The sequence below is a fragment of the Schistocerca cancellata genome, chromosome 9 (genome assembly GCF_023864275.1).
Source record: "Schistocerca cancellata isolate TAMUIC-IGC-003103 chromosome 9, iqSchCanc2.1, whole genome shotgun sequence".
NCBI classification, from domain to species: Eukaryota; Metazoa; Arthropoda; class Insecta; order Orthoptera; family Acrididae; genus Schistocerca; species Schistocerca cancellata.
The window spans coordinates 211,316,223-211,342,204 of record NC_064634.1 but is presented as its reverse complement, the minus strand read 5'-3'; the positions used below and the strand labels follow the sequence as shown (position 1 = coordinate 211,342,204).

The window sequence follows — 25,982 nt, the reverse complement described above, 5'->3', positions numbered from 1 at the left end:
TCTCCCGAATATTACTCTAACGTCTTAATAACTATGGCACATCTCTTAGTATGTCATCAGAATAATGTCCTCTACAATGAACCTCGTATTTAAAATAAGAATGTGGTTTCGTAATAGCACTCTCTACGTAAATACACTTAAACTACGTAGTTATCTTGTGTATTAATTGGACTTATGATTAATCTAAGAATTTTTGTGAGGACATTATTTGTGTTTCTTAATTACAGCGGAACATCTATTGTTTATCAGTGTTGTGTGGATAAGCAGGTAACAGTTACCCGGTACACGGTTAAACTATCTCAGGTGAGTAACTCCCCACTCTCGTGACACAGGCAGGTTTCGAAACATACGAACCAGCTCACATTGTTCGTCTGAACAACACGGCGAAAATTACTGTTCCACTGAGTGCAGTCTAATGGCTAGTATCGAAATTTCCTCGCCCTGTACGTGACATATACTACAGAACTAGGAGAACTGCTGCGGACGTATCTCCTGTTCTTGATTCTTTAAATTCACTCATCAGGATATCTCGAGGTCTCTGTCAGCCTTCATCCAACTATTTCCGCAAAAGTTCCCAGGTTATCTCTATTACATGGTAATGTATAGTGTGCGGACGTGTCTTTATCTGGCGTATTCTTCTTGCCACATCAAGAGAGTGACGGCAACCCCTTGAAGCATCGTTCCAGTAAGTTCTCGTACCCGTCATTTTCAGACGAAGTCAGTTCGACTAAGATGAATATGAGAAATATGTTTCAAGACGCCTCTACCACTTGGCCATACCCCGAGATTCGCCAATAGTATCTAAATTCGTCTATGTGTTTCAGTCTTTAATGGACCAAGCAGTAATAGGAAAAAGAGGTCTCACGAGAGTCTTATAAATATGCCATTCCCCTGAAATAAGCACTGCCAGTCTACAGAAATCCCTCTCAACACATCTAAGTTTTCAATAGAACTTTCACTACTACTACTACTAGCGTCAAGTGTTTCTTCCAATTCACAATGTTTTGTCACACTTCTTCCTCACTCCCCCCTTTCCACTAATAGTTTACTCTTTATGATGTAGGTCGTTGCTATCGTGTTCTTCCATGGGAATTTAGAAACCTAAAGAGTGGTAGGTTACGCTTTCTGTCCCATCATCGACAAGGTTATTAAAGTCCGGTGTTTAAGCACCGCGACACCCGGTAAATGGAGTCCATTCTTTCGTAGTTTAATACTGCTGACCCCGTGGAGAGTAGGTATTATCTACAAATTTCTTCGCGTCTTGCAAAGCAAAACGATGGCCCAACTGGTTAACAATAAGCTCAGTAATCGGTTGTTCCAGTTATCACTCAAAGCAAAGTAAGCAAGGAGGGGAAGCTAAATAACAGATAGCCCCAAAGATCAGTTCTCTTGCCATTACTATTCAGCTTATCTATCTGACCTACCTGACACTTCGTTCAGAAAATTCTGCGATGCCGATGACCTGGCTCTAGGTGCACAGAACCAGAAAATTGAGACAACAGAAGAAATCCTGACCGAAGACTTGTCTGTACTAGACAATTACTTCAAAATCTGGAGACTTCGACCCACTGTGAGTAAAAATAGAGGTGTCTTGTTTCCACTTAAACTATCGTTTGGCGAACGTGAATCCGAATGTAAGTTTCAGACAATTCTTCGTCATCATTGGAATCTAAAAGATCTTGGTGTCATCTTGGACTCTACACTATCCTCCAGACAGCATCTTCTCAACCTGACTCAAAAGTTGAGGACAGGAAACAACATAACAATGAGCTACGCGGAACTACGTGGGTATCTTCATTCTTGGGTTTGGTGTACTCAGGTGCTGAGTACAGTGCACCTGTTTGGATGAGTAATCATACGAGGCTCATTGACACCCAACTGAATATTACAATGCGCATAATATCTTGCGAAGTCAGATCTACTCCAGTTCATTGGATTCCACTGTTAACGGGTATAATTCCTGCTGATCTACGCAGATCTACTGCACTTATGAGGGAATTCCACAAGTTCTCGAAGAATCTTAGTCTACAAGTGCATAGTGACCGGCCTCTTTTGAATCGAACCATGAGGGATGTTACTGACATGGGTTCCAAAAATTTTTAACCTATTGATGAATGGAAAGGTCGGTGAGAAGAAGTAAGAGATGTGCGCCTCCATAACACTTTAACCAGTGATACACTTCCAAGCGGACTGGCCTGAAAAGAATCAGAAAGGCTCAAGACCGGTGCTCTCCCAAAGTGGAAAAAAACTGCCTAATCAAGAATGCAATTGCGGTGCTCCACACCAGACTATTAGTGATACTGTCAGTGACTGCAGGATTCGACCTTGCGGCCGCGGTGAAGAGGACTTCCTGCTGGTAACTCCAGATGCTGTGCGCTGGACTGAAGGATTGGATATCCAGTTATGAAGCGCACACATTACTGTAAATATGTATATCTATATACGTATTATGTAATTACAGATATATCTGTACTAGCCATAACGCTAAATAAATACTACACAACCTGGTAATTCCTCATTCAGTTCGTTCCTGAGTTAAGCTAAACTTCGACAGCTTGTCGCCGCGTCGGCAGCGGTACCAGTCCAGCGAGGTAACAGGTGTAAGGTCGCTCGGCGGGAACTCTGTGGTCGTGACCCGGACGCTGCGTCTAGATTTACGCGTGGCTCCGTGGGAAGGCAACACCGTAGTGACCATTGCGGCTAAGTAAGGGCCTCCGGTCCAGTCCACACAAGTGTCCGATGAGCCGGAAAATTTATGTCAGCGTCGGTTCCACTTGCGTAACAGAGGCCGGCGGTGTGGTGCCAGTGCTGGTCGGGATGCGTCACTGGACGCCGCTGCTCCACTCAACACGCTTAACAAGTGCGCTGGCGCGAGCGCATACAAACGCTACCCGCGCAGGGACGTCATCAGTCGGCCGGAAGGGAAGCTAGGATCCAACGCTGCAGAAACGCATAGCTTCGTTTCGGAACGACAGAGCAACAACTTGAATGTCACACAAAACCAGAAAAGAACCGGAATATAACCTGCTGAAGAAACGGAGCACCGCAATGGTACTCGGACCTAGCACAAAAAAGAGGAGCTTCTATATTTCAGGTACTAGATGCATAGCGTCAAGTAGCAGCTTACTTCAGATCCGTGTCTAAGTAACGTAATTCCTGTGGATTACCTAAACAGCTCTTTGCGAAAGCTCGTATGGGCAGTCCTACACCTTGAAACTTGGCAAGTATTTCCTTATACATGTAATCGTCCAAATACGATATTCCTTTCCCGCACCGTCCGGTGGTCAATCTCTAATTCTTTGGCGGATGTCGTGTATTCGATTCTAGGAGACGACTACCATTTCTTTACGAGGTGAGAAGATCGTTGTCTACTTCGTGCTGCCAAATTACAAAGTCTTCTATAACATCGTATCGGCCTATCTGACAGATTCTTAACCATTCCATATGTTCTATTGTAGTATTGTTCCCATTCTTTCTTAAGTGGCAATTTTTTTGCTCTATGACAGTCCAAGTAAATTTTCGCACGGTCTCTTACTGACCTATACGATGCCATATAACTTACGATTCCTTCTTCCGTGGAATACGTAGGAGAATGTTACGCGATCGAAAAATTTTGCTTTTCTATTGTATAGAATGAGTTTAAGAAAATTATTTGTAATTTTGAAGGAAACGAATGGAAAAAGCGCGGTGACTAGTCCTATGTAGTATGGTTCCTTCAAATAGCTTTAAGCACATGCCACGAAGGTTTCATGACAGAGACCATGGGCTATTTTTCACGTACCTATACTAAGTCCATGAAGGCGTCCTGCAGTGGCATCAATAGGGCGTCCACTTTATGGTTTTTCCCGTTCTACGTCGGAAAGGTACGTAATTTCACAGGATTACAGTCTCTTGATCTGTACCTATGGTACATTTTAGGGAAATGGAACATTTAAGAAATCATTCAAACTTAGAACGATTATTCCTACATAAAATCCGCGTAGGACCTGTAGTTATTGCTGACGCCCTTAGTTCTCTTTATTACAAGCAACCAAAATTTAAGGGAAGTTGATGACCCTCTCATAAGCAATATATTAAAAATAGCAAGAGAAAAGTGCAAAGAGTTTATACTTCTTGAAATTGATCGGAGGTAATGGTGTAATGGGAGTAGATAGTACAAAGGATGAAGAAAACAACTGTTACAATGTGCCTAGATCACATTTCGGACCGATGGCTTAAGTGCAAAACCGCGTGTAGTAACTTGATATAATGAGGATAGTACAGGGGTACTGGTGCCGAATATTTCTGATAAAAATGGCGAAGAAGGTGTTTCTGGGTAGAAAAAATGTTAGGTGGGATTCAGTAGCTCTCTATGGTCATGTGAGCAAATTTTAATAATTTGCCTTTCCAGGATTCCGAATCGACGTAGGAATTACTAGGTAGACAGGAACGTGTTAAATTACTCGATCATACGATTCACATTTAGCAGATCAGTAGAAGAGTATCTGCTTTTGGTATCAACTGACACGTTACGTATGTTGGCGGGAGCTATTGCTGAGCTGTAAGCTAGAAATATGATCCGACGAGACGGGTTTAAATTCCAACCGAGGCTTTGCTTTATTTCTTCCCTTACCAGCTTTCAAGATATTTCGTTCTCAGTAACCAACTTTACTGAGTATATTTTCCACCCTCTGAGTAATTCATAGTTTCATAGAAGCTGGTTTTTAAAAAAAAGGAACGTATTGACCCAACTAGTTTAGAGCAAATTGAAAATTCTTTTGGTGATAGGTAGCTCGGTAGTACACTTTTTCCGAATAGTAACGTATCTTAGATGCGGTTATTTGCCTCGTCGCCAGCTACGAATAATGAGGCAGGAAGTATGCCTTTAGAAAGCAAACTTTGCATTCAGGAAAGTTTGTAAGCGTCATTCAAGTTTGTTGTGTATGGGTATTTAGTTGTCTATTGGAAATCACGGCAATACACTGAACGTTACAGAACTCTGAAATCGTATTACTGACTAAGCAGTCAAGAATGAATAGTCAAGGATCAACGCGGTCAAGTCTAGACAGACGCTTATACATAATCTAACCACGTTATAAGATAGACATTAGCTGCAGTACGTATATACATGGGAGGGGAATTTCAGAAGCGTTAGATATTCCGTCTGAAATACAAGTACCGCATATTATTACAAGTTACGAATATTTCAAAAGGACTGATATGACCTTACAATACATCACTTGAGTTACTGAGTAAATTTTGGCAAACACACGAACGTGGGAGTTAATAGAGTTCTAACAATACAGCAACATCGTAAACAGCTGAGCGAACCGTACGTATCCACTGTAGGAGTGAAACGCAAAGTGAGCAAATAGCGCGGTAACAGTCTCCCGTGGTGCCCGACCGTGCGGTAGATGGCGGTTCCACACTGTATACTCACCAGTTGCATGGTGGTGGTGGTGGTGGAGTAGAAGGCGGGCTGCACTGCAGAGGCAACGACGGTCGTTGGTGGTGTGTGCCGACTGCAGACGCGCTGGGGCTTATATAGCGGCGGCGGCGGCGGCGACACCCACCTCGCTCCTCCTGCCGCCTCACCTTGATCTTCTTCAGCAGAGGGAGGGGCCGCGCCTGGCCGCAGGACCTTTGGCAGGGGCGGCTGCCGGCGGCGGCGGTGGCGGGGAGGTGACCCGGGCCGCGGACGCCGGAGCTGGAGCTGGAGCGTCGGAATGCGCCGGCCGCCGGAAATCTGGAGCCCCGCTGCCACTCGAGTACTACGCGTCGCTCCGCAGAAACTGCAACAGTTCGCGCTGTCCGCGGTTGCGAGCTCCCCGCTCAGGCGGCGAAGCTGCATCACCCCGGGAAGCGAGTAGCGATCCGACACCTACGACAGTTGTATAGTTTCGTCGTCCTGAAGATAACGGTTGCGAAGAGAGTCGAAACAACAGTTTGGTTTTATAGGTATTTTTAGTGTTGTAAATTGAAGCACCCTAACAGCCGAAAGGATGCTGTTCAAACTAATGAAGCTGGACTGCATCGGAGAATAATCAGTGCTCCGACATCTAGAAACACAATTTCATCGTTCTGAAGATGACCGCCGCAGAGTCGGAACTTCCGTTTTGTTATACAGGTGTTTGCAGTGTTACAAACTGATGCGGCCTTTTATCCGAAGGACTTTCTTCAGTTTGGCCATGTCAACAACACAGTAATTAATGTGCAGAAAACAACTTCCACGATTGTATTTGTTTCATCGTCCTGAAGACAAACCCTGCAAAGAGAGTCGAAACATCGTTCTTCTTTTACAGGCGCTTTTAATGTTAAAAACTGGCGCTGCCTAATACCTAATAAGACTATTCGACACTGTCTGTGGGAGCCTGCACACTTATATCAGATACTGTTAATGTGCAGAATACACCACCAATTGTAAGACTAATTTCACCATAAGAGAATCGCTGCAAAGAGAGTAGAAACGTCGGCTACGTTTATATGTGTTCATAGTGTTACAGTTCGAGATTAGCAGGGGGAGGGGGGGGCAGTTAACATGCAGAAAACTCTTGCCAGGATAAAATCATTTTCATCTTCCTGAAAAGAATCGCCGCTAAAAGTGACGAAACGTCGATTTGATTTATATCTGTTTTTGGTATTACAAACTGATGCATTATGAAACCCGGTAGGACCTTATTCATGTTGACAGTGGCTGTGTGAGAATGTGCATTTACCTCACATAGCAGTTCATGTACAGAAAACATAGCAACGGATTAAATGAGTTTCATCGTTCTGACGCAAATTACTGCAAAGGGAGTGAAAACGTCGGTTTCGTTTTATGGATGTGTTTAGTGTTACAAATTGAACCCGTCTAATACACGAAATGACTTTATTCATATTGACACTAGCTATGGAAGACTCCGTACTTATGTCAGAAGTTAATTTGATGTAAACACCTCCATGAACACGTTGATCAACTTTCTCAGTATATACGACTACCCGTGTAAGTGACGCACAGGAAAATGCCCTAAGACAGAAGTCAATCAGTTGAAGTAAGATGCGTGCCAATAATTATGTGAAATTGTCAACTATTGTGCCCAAATGGGAAGTTGTTACCTGATATAGAGTATTTGTTATTTCACAATTCACATATGACAGGTAACTGAAATTTTTGCAGAAGCGTCATTTCTATATTAGATAGAAAACGCTGGAAAAATCGGCTGTAAGGTTACTGGAAAGTCTGCCGCTGTAACTAATAGGAAGTTGCTGTAGTGGTTTAGGGTTGATGAAACCTAACAACTGAAGTATTTCACGATGCATCAAAACGACCAAAAGTAATTGAAATAAACCGCAGTATAAGGTTCCCTGGTACAGCTATTAACCCAGAACTTTCATCCAAATACGAAATTTTATATCTGATTCAATGAAGACGTGTGTCTGAGACGCGTGTGGAAACATTGCGAAATCGTTTTGCCAAGTTGACCACCAGCGATCAAAGGGTGTAAGAATATCGAATGTAAGAATGTTGTTTTGTGAAACCGTAAAGTGAACACTGTGTTTAAATTCCTCAAAATTTTGTTTTCTCTGGTTGTGGGAAGTTTTTTGGATCAATTTTGTCAACTGTCAGTTTTTAAAGCCTCCAGAACAAACAAATGCACCATTGTTGTTCAGTCAGCTGTTACGTACTAATCGGAATTTATTAGCAGATTAGAAAATTGTATTTTACCAAGGTTCTCATATGAAAACTTACAAGAATGTTTTTAATGCTATGAAATCAAATGGCTTCTCTCGAAAGATGGAATGATAATACAATGTGTCTAGGTGGGAAATTCTATACAACAAAAATCAAAAAGGTCATTAGAATGTACTGTCGACGACGAGATAATCGTCAGATTGAGTGTCGATGTCTAAGTATGTGTAGCAGATGAAACATTTCAACGTATCAGAAGTCAGACTATGCAAGTTATAGGATTTTCGAACAGCATAGAGCGAATCTTCAATCGAAAACAGATACCCTAACAACGGTTGTTTTCGCTTCCATAAACAAATGTGACAAGTTGCTGTCAGCACCCACGGAACTACGTAACAATAGATAACGTGTGCAACAAAAGTGAGTGTGTTATTCACATCGAGGTCTTGTGTCGATTCGCAACTTTATCGCAAGATAGTCTTTGTACCTTGCTTTTGTCTGCATTGACGTCCGAGGCAGATTGAAAATAGCGCAAATACGTGTGGAACGTCTTGATATTCGCCTTATAGTTTTTCGAGGAACTAAGAGCGCCATCCACGCAGACCATTGACCTAAACGCTGTGCCAGACAGGCGATTGCAAAAACTTGTTTTGGGATTTATTTGTGTTGCCGTCCACTGCAACATTATAGGGACACGATAGTTGATCTATTAGGCTGGATCAGAGTCTACTTGCGCGTTTCGAATTTAGAGGTAATAACAGAAGAAGTTATGAATTTACTAACTCAGGTCATTAATTGAGCAAGGCAACCAGCAGAAAGACACCCATATTTGACTTTCAAAATTCCATTTATAAAAACAATTGTGAAGAAATCACAGGTGGCAGGATTGGGTCATACCTTATTAACTATTCATAGTGTACTGGTTCTGTTTTGAAGCTTTGTATAGTGATATTTTGATCAATTGGTAAAATTTTGGGGATGATAAGATCAAAATGGTTCAAATGGCTCTGAGCACTATGGGAAATAACATCTGTGGTCATCAGTCCCCTAGAACTTAGAACTAGTTAAACCTAACCTAAGGACATCACACACATCCATGCCCGAGGCAGGATTCGAACCTGTGACCGCAGCGGTCACGCGGTTCCAGACTGAAGCGCCTAGAACCGCACTGCCACACCGGCCGGCGGATGATAAGAGATTTAGGTGAACAGAACGGAACAGTCTCAAACATTTCATTGTTTAAATGGGACGTACAGTATGCATCAGTCGTCAAATATCGTGACAGTTTTTAACACTTCTAAGACCGTAAAAAAAATAAAATTAAGACTATTTCAATGGAGTACACACAATTACCATTCAGGGTGCCATAAGCAAAAGTAGCTGTCACATCTCTGTAATTTTCAGAGTCTCTTTGATACGAGACCATAAACAACCTTTCCTTAGATCCACTCAGTAATCTCATTTCGAATTCAGAATCTCTATGGTTTGTTCTAGAGCTTAACTAACGCATAAACAGAATTAAACTTAACGATTACAACGTCGCTATCTCGGGAACACACCCTAGTTGAAGCGATGTCCGTCAGTGACGTAGACACAGAATGAACACATATCGAACGAGATGATGACGCCGACCAGAATATCAATTTCCTTGAAGACATCGCATCACTTCCCTTTAGTGTAGAACAAGTCATCGCTTGCCGTCACTACAGCCAAGCCATTCGTGCTGTTCCTATCACTCACACTTCATAGCACCTTTCATTTTGTTTATCATGTTTTCTGCCTCAAACACTGGACGAGTTATTATCTGCGGTTCAGTTCTGTTTATATTCGTAAAGCAAACTCGGCAGAATTTACATATATGCCAAAGACGCATTTGGAAACGGGTTACACGGTGAAGCTGTATGCTCTGCTCTGATTGATTTTCACTCAGATTCAAGTAATGCTTATCATTTACAAACAAACGACCTTTTGAATTAGTATCTTTTTACTCTACTCTTTTCCAAAATGGCTGGTGTATTCAATCATTATTATATAAAAACTTAGCTACAAAGTAGTCTGTCCTCAAGCATTACGTATGTTTACCTCCATAACGTTGTACGATTTTGTAGTAGACACTGTCCATAGCGATTCTGGGAAAAAAGTTTCAGCAAGCTATGTCTGAAAATAGTACCGTTTAGTAATACCTGTAGCCGACGCTGATGAATTTGGGGAAAGTAGCCTTGGCAGTATTGTACATGAAAGATCGTTGACGTGTAACACTTCCTTGATTTGAGGTCGTTTCGGTACCAGTTCAACTGGAAGAGAATAAGGGAAGGGAAAAGGCTTTATCCTTTTGGACATAGAGCGAGGTGCTGCAGTGGTAAGATACCGGGCTTCTATTCTGGAGGACGCTAATTCAAATCACCGTCGTACCAAACAGATACGGTTTTTCGTGGTAACCCTAAAGGCGAATTCCGGGTTGATTCTTAGAAAGGATACGGCCAGTTGTCTTCCCTATCTTTCATCAGTGCGATCTTGTTCTCCGTCCCTAATGACAGAGCGTTAAAGCCCATGACACCATCCCTCTTTTTATCTTTCGTAAGAGCCATCAAGACATTCGTTTCATTTAGGAAACCTGTGGGGAACCTTTGACTTGACGACCGGAAGTGTGTTACCGACGCTCCAGAATGCAAATCTATAAAATGGTTCAAATGGCTCTGCGCACTATGGGACTCAACGTCTGTCATCAGTCCCCTAGAACTTAGAACTACTTAAACCTAACTAACCTAAGGACATCACACACATCCGTGCCCGAGGCAGGATTCGAACCTGCGACCGTAGCGGTAGTGCGGTTCCAGACTGTAGCGCCTAGAACCGCTCGCCCACTCTGGCCGGAACCAATCTAAACTCTTACTCTTACATCAACTCACATTGAGCTTATGAGTTTAAAAGAATTTGGTAGTTTCAGATGGTTGACCAGCCACTTGCTGTCCTTGAAGAGTTCATAGTACCGTTGTCACACGAAATGGGGACGATGGAATGATTCCTTAGGTTTCGAACTTACAGTGCTCCAGAGAGATGGGGTAGCCGTGCAGACACAGAATCTGTTGCAGTGCCACGTACAAACACATCTTTTTTCACTATCACATTGCGCCTTTCGCTTGTGGTAGACGTCAGTAGGTTATTACAGGTCCGATTAATTTCTGCGTTTCCTCACATGAGGGTAGCAAAGCTTGTTTGAAATGAATCGTATGCTCAAGGCGGTTTATATACGGTAATTGGCGTTTACATTTGATTAAAATTTGAGGATATCTTCTTTCCTGTTTTCCGTACATTGACAAGCCTTCCGACTTCCACTGACAGAGTCGTATCCTCGGATCTTCACAGCGAGAAAATTTATTTCGAAGTTATGGGCGCTACATGTTGCTGTTCTGGGTTGGAGATTGATCTGCTGACCCTTAATAAGTATACCAAATGAAACAACTCCGGCAGTAGTTTTCCCAAATCGACGTGTTAGTGCTAGACATTTGATTTTCTGACCAAGAGCAGTTGAGGGGGCTGGGGAATAAGTGTTACACGTGATTGGTGACGGCAATGTAGCCATGAACACATGCGCCAAACTACAGGTGTGTTATCAGTCCTAACACAATTCGCACACTGTTTACATGGCCTCATGATTGGCGGCAGTCCGTTATAGAACTCCAGCGGCGCTTACTGTTGGTAAAAACGAATGGCCTGTTTCAACGTACTTAACGACAAAGTGCAAAACAAACTGGTTGGATTTCTCAGGATGGGGGATGGAAAGATATGTCAACTTCAATAGAACTTTCCTCAATAAAATATTGATAGACTACGTACTGTTAAATTCATCCAACAAGAAAGACGTGTCAATGCAGGCATTGTAACAGTCGTAATTTTCTCGTAAAGTCGCAATATATGTGTTGCTGCTCATAATTTTATGTAGTTCAAGAAGCTTTAGATGTCTGTGATACCCACTACACAGAGTTACATCGTCGAACATTAATTATTTCTTTACTCTAATTGACGGATTATGTAGTAATTGATGGGTGAGCTCGTGACAATGCTGCGTCTAACAGGCTACTAACAATGATAGTGACATATTCAGACTATTTCTGAAGTCCCGTTTCCAGCACCTAGAATAAATAGAGTAAGACAGATAGACAATAGTGTGCATACAAATCCGTATTCGAGAGCAAACTGGACCTGCCCCACAGGGCCAAACTTCTGAGGTATAGTAAACTACTCTTACGCGGATGCTGCGTGAGAGAGCGATAATAGTGTACTGCACCTTTACTAACTACTAAATTTTTTGTAAACTAATTAATGTGATGCGAAAGTTATGCGCTATTCACTCTTCAAGTGGTGGAATATGTGGTCCACAACTGGAAAAACCGTTTATGAAGGACATAGGTCTAACGTTTACTCTATCTTTTATATCACCACAGTTGGTTACATGCATAGTGATTTCCAGGAGGCGCGAAATAGCGTCCTTGTTTTTACTTCTTTATCGTTCACCAATGAATTAATATTATCTCAGATGGAATGGCGTGCTATTACAACTTCTGTCCTAGGAATTTACGCAGGAGGACACACAAACTAATGAAAAGTTTTAGACTGGCGAAAGAATATCACGATGAGATGGAGACATCGCAACTGACACATCCATAGCTGGATACTAGGAAAGTAATCGGCATCTCCAGTGCGACCGCAAAGGGTACTTTCAGAGCGGGTGAGACATTTCGTCACGGTTTTCACCATCGTCGCAGACGGCTGTTACGATGCTCGCCAGACATCGAAGCGACCGCTAATGGTTTCAATTTGCAGCACCCGCCTGTCTTTCGCTGCCACTACAGGGTTTCACGCCACACACCGCTAGTAGGCGCAGGCCTCCGCGCTGTAGAAAACTCAACAAGAACTGCCACAGCTGCAATCGACTTAACAAATTAATAAATCATCGTATTGATCCAGCTTAAGCCCACAGCAACAGCATCGTGATTATGATCTAGCACTATCACAACCCAGGTCACCAAGTTTCTGTAAGCTCTTCATGTCCAGAAATAAATTTCATTCATGAAGTTCTCATCTCCTGCCTCCGAAGCCGAGGCACACTCGTGCAATGGCGCTCGGCTCTCAAGTATCCAGTTCGAGGTTTTGGTAAAGGAGAAAATTTTCATCGTCAGTATTTGGACGGGAAGTGGAGGAGAGATGGTGATCTGAAGTTCCTGAGCATCAAGCTTTGAGCAAATGTCGTGGAGCAAGGTCCAAACATATGTGCAGTGTTTCGTAGAATGATGACACATGACTTTGATGATGGTAACACGAGGAGTGTGTACAGAAATTAGCACTGATTAAAAAGACCACTTACAATCTGTGAATACCAATCAATGAAAGTAATAATTTACGGTCACCTGACTGCATTTTAGGACCAAAGTAACACAGATATCTCTTACTTTGCGTAACAGCCAATTTTGTGGGCTTAAGCGAATATTTACGTACACCTTCATAATGCAGTTTCCTATCAGTGAGTCTATCATAAGAATGAGCATAAATGCATCATATAGAGGTGCAAATAGCATGCTTGTCTGTCAATTGTGACTTTCTTTTCCAGATGAAGAATAAAAATATTGTAAAACTGACGAACTCTTAATGGACTCTTAATAGAGCCTGGCACATCTTTAGCTGCACCTAAGATCTTGATGCAAACTTACCTTCTGGAAGTTGAAAAATTCATACGTAAACGCTAATAGAAACCCTGTGCTGAATAAATAAATGCTGAATGTGCAAGCAACTCTCAGAGAGGATACGGGGTTGCTGAAGACAAAATAATCGTGCTAGAATACCCACTGCCGTATGACTTGCCAAGTTAATTAGAAAATTAATTACAAATTAAGAAGAATCGTTAGAACGATATATGACTGGACAATTTGGGTGTTTTGCTTGACACTTGCTGTTGCATGTGTTGAAGAGTAAACATTGTTCGTGTAGTCTTCTAAGGAAACCAGGTGCAGATATTGGTTCCCAGTAATACTTTCTATTGTTCATACAACAGAGCCTACAGATGACTGTTGAGGAGCCGAAAACGATAGCCTAAATAAAAAGACGTAAAGTACCTTCCGTCACAATGCTGTTTTTACAATTTTTGGATGAATACTGTCGTTTTAATAAAGGCAAGCACAATAAGAAAAATCCGATATATCGTGTGCAAATTGTTACTTGAGCTAAAAACACAGGTCATTGTTTACTGGCTAAAATGGTTAACTCTACAAAAAATTTTCGTATACAGTATTTAAGAAACCAACGACAGTAGCAAGAATCATTAAAGAAAATACCAAGATTAATTAGATCTATGAACAAGGATTTTCATCGTTCGCCTATGACTCAGGTGTGCAATATATAGAGAAAAATTTCTGGCCCACGTGCTTCGGCACAGAGAAGCATGGCTCTGTACAGACGTGAGTTGTTTACTCTGAAATAAATCGTGAAGCTGAAATGCGGAATGCATTACGTCGCACGTCGCTACTTGTGACTTGTAACCAGAGAACGTAGGAAGCAAATCTCACTGGAGCATTTTACACAAAGACCCAAGCGTCAACCGCTGGTCAGCCGCTCCATCTACATACATCGGACAAACCGCCGCCCGTGTGTCCCACTCGAATACCGAACACGGTGCACTGGCCCAGGTCTCGCTGCTCTCTTATTGGTCGAGACATACGCTTAGACTACTTGGTTTAATATTCGACTCAGAAGAGACTGGCTTCACTTCAGACAACTGTTGATGGGCACAGAATATCTTAGCAAAAGTGCTCACGAGCAAGCAGACGCGGAAAAGTATGAGAAGCTGGAAGTTGACATACGTTACAGGTAATTCTCGAACTCCTATACAGCGCGTCTCAGTCGATTTCCGCTTACGAGGCTGAGCAACCCTTTGGGGTCTCCGAGCTAGCCATGCCGTGTGCCATTTTATTTCTTTTGCTTATGAATTCATCAGTAAAATAACTCTTGTAAGCCTACGTCTGGGGCTGAATTGTGATTTTTTTTTAAACTTCTCCCGATATTCACGTACACCAGTTTTTAAACTTTTATTAAGGTGAAACATGAGGCTCGATAAATTGGATATAGGATTAGTTACCCACATAATATTAAATACACCTAATCAGTTGATGGCTACAATTTTAACGTTATCCACAACGTGATTTAAACATTAAGTGTTAATAATTCGCTGTATGGTAGTTATTTTCCACATTTTTTATATACCTGTATTTTAACATGTACATAAAGTTAACCATTGTCGATGTAAACCTTGCTCCTTCTGAAGAAGACGAAATTAAAGACGTCGAAACGTGGTCAAGCTCTTTGAATAAATGTTTTATTTCTGCAAACTGATTAGCTGTATTTCACTTTATCCTCACGAAGATTCCACTCTGCAGTTGCTGTATCCATTCATATTCAAGGTTTCGAAAATCTAAGGTCGTTAAGACAGCTAACAACAGATGCGACGCCGAGATAAAGCAGCATAATCGAAAGGAGGAGTGTTCGAATCTATGTGTAGCTATCATGATTTAGAGTTTCTGTAATTTTCCGAGTTCCCGGGTTCGATTCCCGGAGGGGTCAGGGATTTTCTCTGCCTCGTGATGACTGGGTGTTGTGTGATGTCCTTAGGTTAGTTAGGTTTAAGTAGTTCTAAGTTCTAGGGGACTGATGACCATAGATGTTAAGACCCATCGTGCTCAGAGCCATTTGAACCATTTTTAATTTTCCGAGGTCACGTGAACGCAGCAACCATTTTTCCTGCCTGCGGGGAATGCCTAACTTTTTCCTACGCGTTGTGTGTCTAATCATGTTGCTTCCACAAGGACTGACACTTGCCAAAATGGACCTGATACGTGTCAGTTCATGCACAAATTTGATTTCACAAAGATAAGAAAATTAAAAACATTTTTCAAAAGTGTCCATCACAGCGTTTTACGTCATTTAAATTGTTATGACATAACGTTCACTAGAACATTGAATCGAGCTACTTATTGTCCACTACGTACTGCTGCAGCCACGCCATTCTCATTTCTGTGTCAGTTTTTTAAACACTGATTGTTAACGAATTGTTGCACAGCAGCAGCTACAACATCGTTGTTTGCAAGGGGGAAGGCGGGGGCGGAAGGAAGGAGGGTATATTTGCTTTACGTCTCTAATGACTGATTGTTGACATGAGCAGTCCCTCTCTTCTTCGATTCTGTCATACATACAACTTACAAGTGTTTAGTTTAACGTGTGACACACAGTCACGTAAGAGACCTGCGACCATTTTATGAAATTTTAAATTTTAGACCTTCCTGTAAAGATCACTGGAAAAAAAAAAGTTTTAGTCACTGGATGTTCAGCACTCCAGTCTTATTTACGCGTTTCGAAGAAACACATCTCAATAATATCAAAGGGAGTAAAGTGCTTCAAACACGTGGTATGGGGTCATGTGTGAGTCACCATGTTCATATTACGAACTTACAGACAAATGTTTAGAAACGTTGGACCCTGATCAGTAGTTTCAGCTATTGTTTTCCTCATTATTTAATGGACGATACGATTCTTATGATAGAGTAAGACAAACGTATGCCGCTTCTATACTATTGTACTTCATAAACAGCTGTGTCTAACGGACCTTCAAATGAATAACTAATTACTCACATTTATGAGAAGTAATTAGTTGGATATTTCAGCTTGTCACTACAAATGGGCTTTTCTTCATAGAGTTGTTTAAGAGTATGGGATGACCTTCCCCGCTAGGAATTTGTTTGCCGCTTTGTGTGTTTCCATGTTTTGTTCTCTACCAATGCTGCTGTTCGAGAAAGACAATTAGCGAATTACTCACTCCTGTCTGAGTGAGAATAAAGCCACCTAAAGTGTACACTTCCTTTTTAACCACATCCAAGGAAACCAGTATGACCGATGACCTGGTAAAGCTAATATCAAAAAGGGCCTTGAGGACTGATGTGCGTACACGCCATCTCATACCTACCTCCGATGATTTTCCTGTTTTCTTTTTTTAGTTCATTACTTTTTCTTTTGCTCTCTGCATTTCGCCGACAATGGCACCTCTGACATCAAAAGCTTTGCGTCCGTTCATTGTTCCTCTTTCTTTGTTTAAATTCCTGTCTTCCGAACATTACCTTCAACTGTCAAATTAGTTACGTCGTCTTTTTCCATTTCAGAGTCTGGCGTCGGAAGAGGAGGAAGAGTGGGAAACATCGCAAACAATCAATCATTTTGCAGTCGGCGTGAAATACACAAGTAAGAACGAAACAGTAACAGCCGTTCTATTGGCTGAACTTGGGGCCTTCGTAATGCGATTGCCCGTTTGGTACGGTGCATTTCCCACGTTATCAGAGGGAGTGAGGCTCCACGATGTAAAACCCGTAGTTACCGCGTGACGTCAGCCCTGTATTAGGGGCCACTATGGACTGGAGATGCGCTCGGACTTGCGCAAGTATTACGGGCCGTTCCGCAGTTCGTTATGCGGCACATAAAAGGGAGGGGGAGGGGTGAGCACCGAAATCACGGTCTCGCCAACAAATCAGCTCCGAACTTGCTGCAGCGCACAACAGCTCAGGTCGAAGATCGTGCATCAGCGTTGTACGAGACGTTTGTTTTCTCGGAATAGCAGAACTTCCCGCCTTATTTGTTTGTTTGTGTTGTGAGCTTGCTGCTAAGATTTCAAAGAAGGATTATGCAGAGAAGCAAATTCCGAAATATGCCATGGATGTAAGATTCCTTCATGTCAACAATGTTTAAACTTACAAATTAACTAGTAAGGCGATCTGACTGAAAAACTGATTGAATATGGCCTAAGCAGTGAAGGCTTACATAGCGGAACAGTCTACAGTGTCAGGAAAACCACCTACCTTTGTAATCGTAACAGTCATCTTACTAAGAAAGTGAGTAAACCGCAGGGCATGTAATACTGCAGTATGGCATGGGCATGGGGTACACATTTCATGGGGTGCACACTGTTACAGTGGAAGACATGAACTAATCAGACATTATACAATGGAGAAACTGCCACTCTGCCACTTGTGTCAAACTCCTACACCTAAGTTTTGTGCTGAAGAACCATGCATAGAAACACGAGTGTAGTGTGTGAAGTGATTGTTCTAAATTTATGATTAATTCTTGGAAGTTGTTATCGCTGCTGTTGGTAAGTTATATACTCAACGTCGAGTCTGTTCTAAATTTATGATTAATTCTTGGAAGTTGTTATCGCTGCTGTTGGTAAGTTATATACTCAACGTCGAGTCATCAGGTTCAACCAGGTGTAAATTCGTTTAAACAGGAAAAGCAGTGAAGAGGTAAGATAAGAGATTTAAAAGATATTTGAATATAAATATAAATATTTCACTGCAAAGGTAATAAAATCAGATGGGGCGTGTAATATATCTGATCACGAAATACGTAGTACACAAAAAACTCTCTACACGTGTAAGCAAATTAGACAAATAAAGATCAATGCTTTGTCAAAATACACTTGTAGATAATGTGACGAAATGAAATGTTCTGTCATCTGTCGTCTGTAACTTGATTCGAAATCTACTCGGATATTAGCACTGTTAAAAGTATCGGAATGTTGCCCTCTAGAAGAATTAGCGAGTTTTATTTATGGAACAGCGAAAGGCCTATTGTTTCTCAGATAATTTCCTACGAGAATGGCCGCATCATACATTGCCGGAACTTTAAATATCAGTACTGTGTAGTACTGTGGTATGACCTTCTTAAAGATTCGTTTCTGTGTTTATTTTGAAGGTTAGGGAAAATCATATGCGCATTCTAATTAGGCATTATACTGGTTCGGATTTAAGCGATCCATGCTTCTCACCAGAATGGGCCATTTACAGGGGTATTAAAGTACGTTACCTTATGAAAGTACTGCTTAGCTTTGATTCGACCAGTATTTCTGCTGACGGCTCCGTAAAACCGATGCAAACAGTAAACTTACACTGTTGTTGAAGCATTCATGGATAGCATACCATTTACATGTTTCTTGAGCTACTCTAAAGGTCTTGCACGTATCGAGAGACACAGCTTTTACTTCTACACTTTCTGTCGATTATTACTCTTGAATGATCACTCTACACAAAAATAAAATAAGTACCACGAGCAGGAATCATAATGACCTGATGGTACCTGTCACAACGACACTTAAATTACTTCTGCAATAAAATAAAAACGCACCTTGATCTTCTACTAATTTTACATTGCACTTACGTAAAAAATATTAGAGAACGACTCTAAATTTATTTATATTTAGAACACAATAATGAGGGCACAGATTAGGGACATCACAAATGTGTTAAATGTAGTGTGAAATTGTCACACGTAGATGTCATCGATCATACTTGCAAACGTACTTAAAATTACGTCGATTGTTCTGTTGGATGTCTGCACAAGTAGATACTCGTAGGTTAAGTAATCTTGTTATAGTCTGTAGCGCGTACTTTGATTGAATTAGTTTGCTTCTTTCTTCTTGGCTAAACGTAGACTACGTGAAAGGCTGCTAAACAAATCATAAATTGTATAAAAATGCAATTAGCATACAGGCAAATTTAATAAAATCGAATGGCCGTTGTACGAGGGTTAGAACTTAAATAGTGGCCACTATTTATTCACAACCGATACAAAAGACTTACACGTTTGCACCTGTTACTGTTCTTCTGTCACCAGCGTTGTGTAGAACCCGTTGCCAGCGACATGGAAGGCGTAGTATACCGTTAGCAGAGGCTGTTCTGTTGATGGTGCGAATGGAGCGGTCTACTGCCTGTCGAATCTCTGGAACAGTTCTGAAACGAATGTCACGAAGTGATTCCTTCAGCTTTGGAATCAAATCAGAGTCACAAGGATGGTATAGTACTTCCCAGTCCCACAGACCGAACAGAGCAGCCACAGATTTCTCTGTATGCGTCTACGCATTTTCGTGCAAAATGATAGTGGGTTGCGCAGAAAATGTCGCCGCTTCTTTCGCAAAGCTGGTTGCAGGTGATGCTCCAAAAACGAACATTTATACTGTGCATTGACAGAATGCCGTGGAGGAACGTAATGCGTTAGGATAACACCATCACAGTCGTACACGAGAATCACCATAATTTTCACCATACTGGGGCTCTGACGCACTTCGGCTTTCGCGTCGACTCATTCGTTGGAATGACGTTTCCGTTTTGGCTCTTACGACGTGGCCCATTTCCCATCCAGTGTTACGATACGACGCAAGAAATCCTCTCCTTCGCGCTCATAGCGCTCGAAGTGCGTCTAAAAAGCGTCGTAATGCGTCCATTTATGCATTTCCGTCAAGTCATGCGGAACCCATCGTGATGCTATTATTCGCATGCACAGGCGTTCCTTCAGGATGCGAAGCATAGTCGTCCGGCTTCGTGGGCGAGTTCATGAATCGTATGGCATCGATCACGGTCAACTAACGAGGCAACAGCATGCACTTCTTCAGAGACGCTAGAACTATCTGCTCGATGCATGTCTGCCACAGTTTGCCGACCTTCGCTGAAGGCTTTTACCCAGCGTGCCACTGTTCTAAGTATGGCAATGCCGATTCCCTGCATGCCTCTTGAAGACCTTGATGACACTGTCGTGCTAGACCACCTCTGGCACATTCAATCTTGATCCAACTCCGTTGTTCCTGTTTGGAAATCATAATTACAGCGTTACGTTAGACCACTCGCTCACAAGTGACTGTTATTCTCTCGATTGTGCGCACGCCGGTGATGTGGGATGGGCGATTCCATTTGCTCGGAGGTAAGGTAGGTATGTCAACAACGTTTGTTATCAGCGACAATAGTACATTCCATTGCATAGTGACTCCACAGCAGTGTTGCCACTATTTAAATTCCAATCTACGTTACCTACCGGTTTTCTGTTAAGAACTGCAGTAAGCAGTACACTGCTGTAACGGTATTAGAGACGATCAATTTCGATCTAGGAGCAGACTATCTCAGCTATGCATTTTCGTAATTGGAATAAAAGTCGCCAGACGTACGTTATTGGAACAAAACCATCTCAGCTGTACAACTGCGTGGACGGAACAACAGTTATCAGAAATACATTGATGGAACAATACATCCGTTTATTCCATAATACGGTTCTTAACACTCATTACAGCTGAGACCACCACATCCATGAAATTTTTATTGTATGCTAAATTCTTCATCATTTTTTTTATAAATGTTTATTTTCTGTTTCCGATTTGTCCACCTGTATTCACTCCCACAATAATTTAAAACAGGCACTCACGCTACAATAGCTAAATGTACTACGATACTTATCATACGTTTATGAAACATGTAGGGTGAATCCGAACGCCATCGTCAAAACACAGGAGATTTTTCGGGGAAGGTCTGTATTTTAGTGTAAGGAACCTGTGCCCTCCAGCGCGTACAAATTAATAAGTTAACTGGGATTTTACGCTTTGTTACCCTAGTTATGTTTATTTATGAGAAAATACCTTCATCTCACTGAAATAATCTGTAAAATGCAATCAATTGGTTCAAATGGCTCTGAGCACTATGGGACTCAACTGCTGTGGTCATAAGTCCCCTAGAACTTAGAACTACTTAAACCTAACTAACCTAAGGACAGCACACAACACCCAGCCATCACGTGGCAGAGAAAATCCCTGACCCCGCCGGGAATCGAACCCGGGAACCCGGGCCTGGGAAGCGATGTAAAATGCAATCACCAGCCGGAGTGGCCGAGCGGTTCTAGGCGCTACAGTCTGGAACCACGCGACCGTTACGGTCGCAGGTTCGAATCCTGTCTCGGGCATGGGTGTGTGTGATGTCCTTAGGTTAGTTAGGTTTAAGTAGTTCTAAGTTCTAGGGGACTGATGACCTCAGATGTTAAGTCCCACAGGCTCAAAGCCATTTGAACCATTTTTTTTAATCAACAGCATGTGTGATGGATGAAGACCTGGCTGGAGGTGTATGTGTGGGCAATGAGTGCAACAGTTCAATGATGCATTTCAACTGATGCATGTGGAGGATATAGAGCAGGCTCAACATGGATTTATAGGTGTCAAGTGCACCGAAGGTCCACTGACGTGTAGAACCAGCGATGTGTTTGGATGATGTAGTCTAGGTTTGATGCATGTGACAGGTCAATGAAGCATGTAACCGGCAACGTGTGTCGAGGATGTAGTCCAGCCTAAAGATGGTTCTGTGGATGGTTTCGGTGGGGTTTCCGTAGCCTGGCCCATGTGAATGTAATCCAGTGTCCTTAGTTCAACATTTCCAGTGAGCAAGTATTCACTTTTCTTCTACAGATTTACGATGAGTATATTGAGGATATTCTAGTGTTTGAAGATGACGACATTTTTGTCTTCCGCAGTGGCAACGACGGTGTTCACAGGGCTGCATTTGTAAGTCCCTAGTATCAAAAGCACTTGACTAGACAACTAAATCACTTCAACTTAATATGATAGGAAATATCTGGGTCTATTTGGAACAAGGGGTGAAAGGTAGCAGTCAACATCGTTACAGTCTGGTTGCTCTGCAGATCTAATCCTCAGTAAGTAGCTTCGGTGAAATGTGGGCTACCTAAAGAAACTTGTGGACCTTACTCCAAACTGTGGCTATTATGAAGGCTTGTTTTGGTATTAACAGTATTACGATAGTTCCTCTTTGGGTCTGACTAATGATTTATCTGGGTTTCCTATATTTCTATCCAATCTTTTAGAATCATTTAACCAGTTTCCTAAACATTTAGATTTGCATTTTCAAACTCAACCTTCTGCAGTTCACCGAACTACGTTTCGACTTCTATGTGTCACGTTCTGTGGGTCTCAATCCATTTCTCGAAAAATATTCATGGTTGTTTTTCTGTAGAAAAATGTAAATGTTGAATGGCCTTGCTGGTTGGGATATTCTACATGCGTGTTCAGCCAATCCTTCTCTCGTCATGCTCGATGACACCTTTCCTTGCGGATATATGAGAGGTATTTCATATACGTATTTGTAGGGTGTAGATGAGTTTAATAGATTTATGTATAATATGCACAAAACACTTTTCGTTTGTATTGTATAATGATAATGAGAAAAGGAGGAGGATGGAACGTGATGGCAGCACATACCCTGTTAGCCTGTTCCTCTCTAACAGCAGCAAGAGGGTCGTCGAACTCATTGTTTCCATCCAACAGTCAGATCACAATCAACACTGTCGCATTTCCTCATTTCTTGTGACGATGCGAAGTTTTGAGTTTAATCCTGGATATTGACGCAAAGACTGATGATCAGGGGACTTTATGCCACTATCTCCCCTCCGCGTCTCAGTCAGATACTGTCAGTGAAAATTCCATCGACCACCAGGATTCGAAACGCCTTACCTTCGAGTCGAGAGCCACCGGGCCTGAGTTATTGACCTAGGCTACAGGGGAGGGTGTTATCTTTCTAAGAACTATTATTAGTGTATTTTGTTTGTTTATGTGCTAATCTGAAATTATATTTGTCATCTAAGTTTCAAAACATGTAAAGAAAGTAAAGAAAGTAAAAGAAATTAATTGTGTTTAGCTTAAGGCGGAGTTTCAAAACCAAATTATAGTTTGCAAATATCGGAAAGACGTCAACAGGTGAATCCACACCCAGCAAGATGATTGTGGTGTCACCGCCAGACACCACACTTGCTAGGTGGTAGCCTTTAAATCGGCCGCGGTCCGTTAGTATACGTCGGACCCGTGTGTCGCCACTATCAGTGATTGAAGACCGAGCGCCGCCACACGGCAGGTCTAGAGAGACTTCCTAGCACTCGCCTCAGTTGTACAGCCGACCTTGCTAGTGATGGTTCACTGTCTACATATGCTCTCATTTACAGAGACGACAGTTTAGCAGAGCCTTCAGCTACATCATTTGCTACGACCTAGCCAGGTGCTATATCCAGTTACTATAATTACTTCAGGAATGTATTCTGAGCAGATAATATTGTGAATCATGTACCGTCAAGAGCGACGTTCATCATTAATGGATTAAAGTTAAGTATGAAACTAATTACGTCCGCTTTCTGAATTCTCATTCCTTGTCACGTTCCAGACCTCACGTCAGTATAGTTCTTCCCTCTTCACTCCAGCCGGCGTGAGCTGAAACGCGTGCATTTCGGCCTGCACTTGTAATACGTTGTTGGCTCTTCTACTAACACAGAAACGATTGTCTCAACTGCCTGGATAAAAAAAAGAGTGGTAAGGACTGACGGGACCAAACTGCTAAGGTCATGGGTCCCTAAGCTTACGCACTACTTAATTTAACTTGAACTAACTTACGCTAAGGACAACACACAGACCCATTCCCGAGGGAGGACTAGAACCTCCGACGCACAAGACCGCGTGGCTACGCCGCGCAGCCTGCCTGCATACTCAGTTTACACGGTCCTCTTTACTACCGCAGCTGTAGCCGAGGAGAGAACACAGAGTCAATAAATAAGTCAGGGACGGAGCTACCGCCGCTCCCGGCAGAGGAATGGGCAGAGTCACTCGTAACACAGGCCTCGCCACTGTGTCTTGTGAGCGCAGACGGCGGTGTCGACCACTGTACGTCTGCCTACCTGCTCACACTGGATCCAGTGTGCAGGAAGCGCCGCAGGCAGAGGTGACGCGACAATGCCGGCTGCCTCCTCCCTCGTGCTGAATGCGTAATCACCGCCCACGCTACGCCACGGCGAGTCTGGCCTGGCCGGGCGGGTTTTTACGACTCCTCCGTCTGAAGGGCGAGGTGCGCGCCCAGGCGGGAACATCCTCGATGTCGGACCGCCTCGGCGCTGCTTGTTGTTGCCGTCCTCGCGTTGCACTCCCACTGTGTGCAGTTAACTGTCGGCGCACAAAGGGCAACAAACTGTAATGTTACGTCAAAGTATTCTACATTTACATCCATGTACGTATTCCGCAAACCAACCGACAGCGTTTATCGGAGGGTACATCGCCTAGTATTATTGACTTCCTTGCCTGTTCAATACAGATATTCAGCAAGGGTATGTGCCTTAAGCTATCTTATTCACAAGATCCCTGCGCAATATACGGGGTGATTCCGTGAGGTTGTTCCAAACATTTAGAGATAGTGGACGTAGGGAAAAATTTTGCGGTAGGACACCCTTGCACAGAAGCGAGCGATCTAAACTTACAAGTGAATATTGTTCTGATAGTACTATTAGTCGGCCGGTTCTACTGCTTTTTCGCTTCCCCTATTTTGGATCTATGTAGTGCGGATTAAAACAAGAAACAGTTATCTAGTGAAGTCTGGCTGTATAATCTACACTACTGGGCATTAAAGTTGCTACACCAAGAAGAAATACAGATGATTAACGGGTATTCATTGGACAAATATATTATACTAGAACTGACATGTGATTACATTTTCACGCAATTTGGGTGCGTAGATCCTGAGAAATCAGTACCCTGAACATTCAACTCTGGCCGTAATAACGGCCTTGATAAGCCTGGGCTTTGAGTCAAAATGAGCTTGGATGGCGGGTACAGGTACAGCTGCCCATGCAGCTTCAACACGGTACCGCAGTTCATCAAGAGTAGTCACTGGCGTATTGTGACGAGCCAGTTGCCTGGCCAACATTGACCAGACATTTTCAATTAGTGAGAGATCTGGAGAATGTGCTGGCCAGGGCAGCATTCGAACATTTTCTGTATCCAGAAAGGCCCGTACAGGACCTGCAAAACCCGGTCGTGCATTATCCTGCTCAAATGTATGGTTTCTCAGGGATCGAATAAAGGGTAGAGCCACGGGTCGTAACACATCTGAAATGTAACGTCCACTGTTCAAATTGCCGTCAATGCGAACGAGAGGTGACCGAGATGTGTAACCAATGACACCCCATACCATCACGCCGGGTGATACGCCAGTATGGCGATGACGAATACACGCTTCCCATGTGCGTTCACCGCGATGTCGCCAAACACGGATGCGACCATCATGATGCTGTAAACAGAACCTGGATTCATCCGAAAAAATAACGTTTTGCCATTCGTGCGCTCAGGTTCGTCGTTGAGTACACCATCGCAGGCGCTCCTGTCTGTCATGCAGCGTCAGGGGTAACCGCAGCCATGATCTCCGAGCTGATAGTCCATGCTGCTGCAAACGTCGTCGAACTGTTCGTGCCGATGGTTGTGGTCTTGCAAACGGCCCCATCTGTTGACTCAAGGATCGAGATGTGGCTGCACGATCCGTTACAGCCTTGCGGATAAGATGCCTGTCATTTCGACTGCTAGCGATACGTGGCCGTAGGGATCCAGCACGGCATTCCGTATTACCCTCCTGAACCCACCGATTCCATATTCTGCTAACAGTCACTGGAT

General features: G+C 42.8%; 1 protein-coding gene across 1 annotated transcript in view; it reads right to left on the bottom strand.

The window, feature by feature from the left end:
* Nucleotides 1-24,412, bottom strand: part of LOC126101290 (uncharacterized) — a 31,621-nt gene extending 7,209 nt beyond the window's left edge. The window contains exons 1-2 of the mRNA XM_049911970.1: nt 24,224-24,412; nt 5,420-5,635 (exon numbers count right to left, since the gene is read on the bottom strand). Of these exons, the coding sequence (XP_049767927.1) occupies nt 5,420-5,635; nt 24,224-24,412 (405 nt within the window). The remainder of the gene's footprint in view (nt 1-5,419; nt 5,636-24,223) is intronic.
* Between the last annotated feature and the right edge of the window lie 1,570 nt (nt 24,413-25,982).